This window comes from Dermacentor variabilis, chromosome 2 (genome assembly GCF_050947875.1).
Source record: "Dermacentor variabilis isolate Ectoservices chromosome 2, ASM5094787v1, whole genome shotgun sequence".
In the NCBI taxonomy this organism is placed as follows: domain Eukaryota; kingdom Metazoa; phylum Arthropoda; class Arachnida; order Ixodida; family Ixodidae; genus Dermacentor; species Dermacentor variabilis.
In genome coordinates, this window is record NC_134569.1 from 235116304 (window position 1) to 235122303 (window position 6000).

Below are 6000 nucleotides of genomic sequence, written 5' to 3' on the forward strand. Positions count from 1 at the left end.
ACAATAAAGCAGGGGGCGCAGGGAGTGTTCGCATACAAAATCGGCTGTCTGCTATAGTGGACAGCCTATCTTATACTCTCTTGGCATGCACAGGCTTCGGCGAGCCCCATCCAGCCCTGGTTCTAGCTTTGGTGCTCCTGTTGCAGCTTTGGTGCCCTGGAGGCGCCGTCAATAGTACGAAATAATGATACGTTGTTATAACTAGTAAATAAAATGTATTGAAGAACTGCAATCGCGCTGAGGCGTCAACTTCTAAAGCAGCGCTGCGCGCCCGTGCGATAATTATGAAACGCTAACAAGGAATTTACCGGCCCACGTACGACTCTGCGATCAAAGTGCACGTTAAACATCCCCTGGCGACCCAGATAAAGTTATCCGGAGCCATGCACTACGACCTCCATCAGAGCTTTAGTCGCTTCGGGAGGTGAAAAACGTTAATCACCACAAACCAAATCAATACACGCGGGCGTACATTCGAAGCTAAAAGACTGCATCCATAAGTCATAGTGAGCCTTCATCATCGAGAATGTGCTAACTTCTGGTGGAGGTCAGAACACACCCAGTATAAAGTCGCTTCTATGTCGCAGGCCAGCTGCACATGCGTGCACTTTCACCGCAAGACGAAACTACATGAAACAAAGAGAGCACATTCGAGAAAAAAGTCAACTTCAACGCGCTAAAAACCACGCAGAGCATGAACACATACACTTTTTCGAAGTGGAAGGTGTCAACTAGGCTCAAAAGAAGAGGTTGTGTGGAGCCGTAGCACTTACTTCACGGAGTCGTGCGTTCTTTGCCACTTCCTCGAAGTCAACCTGCCCGATCCTGTGAACCCACACTTTTCTTTTTGCGTTGCGCCCGCCGGATGTAGCGGCAACCGAAGGCGCAGCAGCACGGCATCGCAATTAAGTTCTCGGCCCTAACCCATTCTATTATGCTAACGCCTTCCGTAAGTCCGCCTACCGTACTTTCGTCGCGCAGGCCCAACAATGGAGGTCGGAGTGCGCTGGAAAGAAAAAATATACAAAAGCGCGGCGCCTCCTTCCACGTGACACAGATTGGCCAATATGGGAGCGGAGGAGGCTGGGGAGACAGGAGGCGTGGAGGAGGAAGCGCCAGGGTGAGCGGGGTGGTGGAAAGATCCAAGAATGGCGCTACTTTTGAAAAATTAAGGGGCTTTAGGTCTGGGGCGGCGGAGTTCGATATATCCATTCTGCATCCGGCCCCGTTCGAAATAAAAAATTAAAAATGCATGCGATTTTTCACGCGATATAGAAAGTGTTCGATAAACGCAATAATTCGATATATCCGTGTTCGATATATCGAGGTTTGACTGTATGCAGCGGCCTGAGGCTCACGGCACGGTACAAAAACGCACTCGCAGCGAAAGCCAAACATTGTGCTCGGACGTGCATGCTTGAATAGAGATTGGATCGTCATGACGGCACATCACAGTCGCCATAGGCATCGAAGTCTCTACAACGAAATTATTTTTGAACAGGTCTGACAGCGTCCACGCAACAATGGTTGCTAGTGTGCTGTCAAATGCTCATGTGCTGCGGCCTGAAGCTCACGGCACGGTGCAAAAACGCGCTCACAGCGAAAGCCAAACATTGTGCTCGGACGTGCATGCTTGAATAGAGATTGGATCGTCATGACGGCACATCACAGTCGCCATAGGCATCGAAGTCTCTACAACAAAATTATTTTTGAACAGTTCTGATAGCGTCCACGCAACAATGGTTGCTAGTGTGCTGTCAAATGCTCATGTGCTGCGGCCTGAAGCTCACGGCACGGTGTAAAAACACGCTCACAGCGAAAGCCAAACATTGTGCTCAGACATGCACAGTCGGTCACTGCGAACACGTGCGATAGCTGCATTGAGGCTTCATCTGTTATGCCCCGTTTGGTTATACAGACAGCCCACTATAAGAACATCCTTCACATTCTTTACTCTCAGCGTTTGCCTACCTTTCACGCAAGAAGGCGGTTCGAGAGACTCCATCGCGGCGACCGTGCACAGTGGCGTTCACTGTACGTATTCGGTAAAAAGAAAGCATCTGTAAATGATTCTGTGCTTTCAGTTTGCCCGAGATTATTGTACCGACAGTAAAAACTTCCCTCGTTTTGAGGGTACCTACATAAATGTCCAGGAGGGCTGCTGCATGGTGTTGTTATTGAGTGCCGTAAGCAAAACCTATGAGGAGCGCGCTGCGTGATCCCTCATACTACGCAAGGGAGGCGCTTCAGACAGGTGGCGACTCCGTAACTCGTTGCCGCCAATACTGACGTGGAAAATATGATTAACAGCTGCTACCATGACACTGGCACTTACTGCAGTAAATTTTCATCCATTTAAAGGCAAGGAACTATCCTATGAACTTTCGTACGTGACAAGTGGACACAGCATGCGGGGGTATACAGTGCCATTCAGGCAACAGTGAAAACATGCCCATGGGTCTATGAGTGATTAGTCAACCAAAATAAAACACTCTTTGGCTCGTTACATGCCTTGCCACGCATGGGTTGGTGTGGGCGACGTAGTGCAGTGCAGCTTCAAGTGCTAGTAAGGAGTTTTCGTGCCATCTACGAGTTGAGCCACAAAACAGCTGGCTCGCCAGGAAACCAGTTGGAATGCCTCATCAGGAGAGTTCGTGCTCATGTTCATCTTTCTCTGTGCCCCATGCACTGTGTTGGCTATCATCCTTCAAAGAACCGGCTGGTTGGCTTGGATGCTGGTCCTTAAAGCCTCAAAGATATAGCTTCCTTGATCTTTACAAGTCTGGTGGCATGCATCAGGATGCTATGTGACTATCCCATCATCCTGTGGACCCTCCCCACTCCTTGACGCACAATTTCGAGACCTGTGTCTTTACCACCTCCGACTTTAGTGAAATATGGGATAAACAGCTCAGTAATGCAAATTAATGATTCATCAATTAAATTGGGTGTTGCAACTTTCCCCATCAATTTCTTTAAATATTGTCTTTAGCAAGCAACTCCACGTTCCCTAGATTGCAATAATAGAATCACACTATTGTGTGCAGGAGATCACCGTTTCCTACCTGGATGAATGCAGCTTGAATAGGAGCCGTCACAGTCGAGCCAAGCTGCTCAGGTGAGCACTTACGCTGTACAGGCATGCATCAGATGTATCTTTTATTTTGTAATGACAGGAGGAGGGAGAACTTGTTTCTGCGTTGAACTTTTGCATGCAATGCTTCCATCACTGAAGTACCTTAATTGGAAGTCAGCATTAATCGTGTGTCACTAAGTTGTAAGACTGTTTTCTGTATATATACCATATTTATTCGTATCTGGGCCGATAGTCTTTTTCAAATAATCGTATACCAAGCTCTAGGTTGGCTTAGATTCGAGGATTTTAAAAAACACGCCAGTTTGTAATTGATTATGATAAATATGGTGCATAGCTAGCACCGTCTAGAAAAGTCAGTATCACAGCCACTGTTAGCCGTGTCACTAGCCAATGAAGTACACGATCGACATCGCTATCTTGACCTGTGTCGTATCGGAGTGCGGCATCTCTGCACGTGCGGCATGGCCCATGGCGTGGTGTTGTTGTAATGGCACTAGACTGGCGATGCCACTATAGTTCAACTTTCAAACGAAAAGTTGTGCTAGCCGCAGAGGCATCGTCAAGCATTCAATCCAGGTGAGACTTCGGTATCGATGAGAAAAACGTCCGTCATTGGAGGGGGCAACGGAGGATGCCTTTTGCGTGTGCCACAATGAGGCGATGGCAGTGATAAGAAAAATAAGTGCACGATAACAGAGTGGAGCTGTTCACTGAGATCATGCCTCGTTTTGATGCGTGCAAGCCGTGCTGCACTGTCTGAGCTTGCGGAAGCAAGCTTGTGCGTGTCCGCCAGCGCGTATGTGGTTCTGGGCTAGCAGCGATGATGACGTAGAGAGAGCTCAGCCAGTTCATATTAAATAAATGCTGTTTTCATTTTGTAAGCACTGTCCTCACTTTATTTGTTCGGCCTACATTCGAGATTAGTTTTTTTATTATTTCTGGCTTCGGACATTTGTGGGATGTCTTAGAATTGGGGCCGGCCTAGATTTGAGTAAATGCGGTATTCTGTAACCATGCTGCATTCGGCGAGCTTAGATTTTATGCAGTATTATCTGGAGGGAACATGGATTGCTTAGATGTTGTGATTATTTTGCTTTCGTAACTGCCACCTAAAGATATCACACTATAAGACAGCAAATCCACCTCAGTGCTACACACTGCTCCTGCAAAGCTTGGTTTTCTGCACTGGTCAGAAGAAGGCTCCTCTTTTGAATGTCTGTTCATCAGCTTGAGTGCTTCGCTCTAGTAACAGTCAGCTTTGGCATCACATAGAGGACATAAAAGAATACTAAATGCACTTCAGCCCACATTAAGAAGGTGTTTGCCATGAGAGTAGTCTGTTGTATTTGAACTAGCCGCAGGAGCAGTTTATGAGATAGTAGTAGTAAAAAGTTTGCCGGATTCATACAGAAAGCAAAGCATTGACATCGGTAGCAAGGTTTAACATTGTGTTTGAACTTCTCAGACAGTAAACTTCTAGACTCAACTGCTGCTTGACAATTAGTGGGCACACTAAATGCCTTAACATCCATGCAATAGAGACGACAGTGGTAAAAATCAGTGCAGTTATGGCTGAAAAATATCGAATTTTGTGTGTTTAAGCACCAGAAGCTTGTTTTGATTTATATTGAGCACTAGTAAAATAGTTACAAGCATGGGCATCCATGCAGAATTTTTATTTACTAGAAAGTGCTTGCTCACTGTCTGATATCCAAAGCACCAGTGCAGTGAGCATTGGAGGCTAGCTCGATGGCAATCAGCAGGCTGTTTTTGTCTGTATTATTGGCACAACAGCCAGCCACACCACAACAATTTTCTCTTCTATTTGGTATTGCTGTTGTCCGCGCTGCATGGTAGGATGGTATTCTATCAGCAGCACCAAATGTCCCAATGACTCAGCGTACCGTTGGTGACAGCCATTTTTTTTTGTTCCTCCATGGCAACAACATCCTGTCGGCATCTGCGTCGTGCTCACATAGATTGAGTCCGGTAACACAGGTCAAGCATGGTTGTGCTTGGCAGCTCCTGGAAAGACTTGGAAGTATAGTAAATTGGGATCCATATTCGCTGGCTCATAGGCTTTGTCAGGAGCTCAGTTTAACTGAGCGGTATGTATTTAAACTATATGCCAATATTCCACGGTTGCTGCCAGTAAAGCAGCCTCAAGCTGACAATTTTAGTAGCCAATTTTGGAATATAATTAGAGTGTATATAACTCAAAAAGTTTTGGCTTAGGTCAATGTGTTTCCATACTTTTTACTGAAATGTAGAACTCCACTAGTATGTCAGTCAGCCATGTGATGGCCAGTTTAAAGTATATTTAAGAAATGTAATTATTTTCCAATATTTCACATCACAGGAGCAATTTTCTGAAGAAGTTCTCCTAATGTTTTGAATTCATCACTTGTATTCTTTTTTGCAGAGAAAACCACTTGCTCACGTGCCGCTGCAAGAGGTGTTGCGAAGAAGCTGATCAGCCAGATGTGACAAGTGATGAAGAAATGGATGATGAAAGTGATGAAGACAATGGCACCTGAGGGATGTAAATAACCACAGACATTCTTGGGACACTATCTAGTGTGCAGAATATATTACTCGTATACGTAGGTGTTTGTTGTGGTTTTGCATCTCAGATGATTCCTGCTCATCATTTTGACTTGCAGTAGTTGATTTCAAGGATGTTGTGTTTATCTATTTATACATACTGCAGCTGTATTATAAAGTTATAGCAGGAGTGATAAAGGTACAGATTGGTAAATTAGTCAACTACAAGGCGAACACAAGCAGATAACTGAAGCAGGTAACGTAAACAAGCAAACACAATTACAGAAAGAAATATTACAGGTTATGCAAATTATCTGTATTTGAAAAATATTCTTGAATGGTGGCTAAAAGCTCATTTA

The 6000-nt window shown here is 45.2% G+C and overlaps 1 protein-coding gene across 4 annotated transcripts in view; it reads left to right on the forward strand.

Annotated features, from left to right (window-relative positions):
• The window catches only part of LOC142573157 (protein-lysine N-trimethyltransferase SMYD5-like), a 73554-nt gene extending 67847 nt beyond the window's left edge, over positions 1–5707 (forward strand). For 2 of the 4 annotated variants that reach the window (XM_075682710.1, XM_075682712.1), the window contains exons 9-10: positions 3048–3118; positions 5520–5707. In XM_075682710.1, coding sequence (XP_075538825.1) covers positions 3048–3118; positions 5520–5634 — 186 coding nt within the window. In that variant the 3' untranslated portion in view covers positions 5635–5707. Of the gene's footprint in view, positions 1–1960; positions 2129–3047; positions 3119–5519 lie in introns of those variants that run through there. The other 2 variants (XM_075682713.1, XM_075682711.1) reach the window with 2 other exon arrangements.
• Positions 5708–6000: the final 293 nt, after the last annotated feature.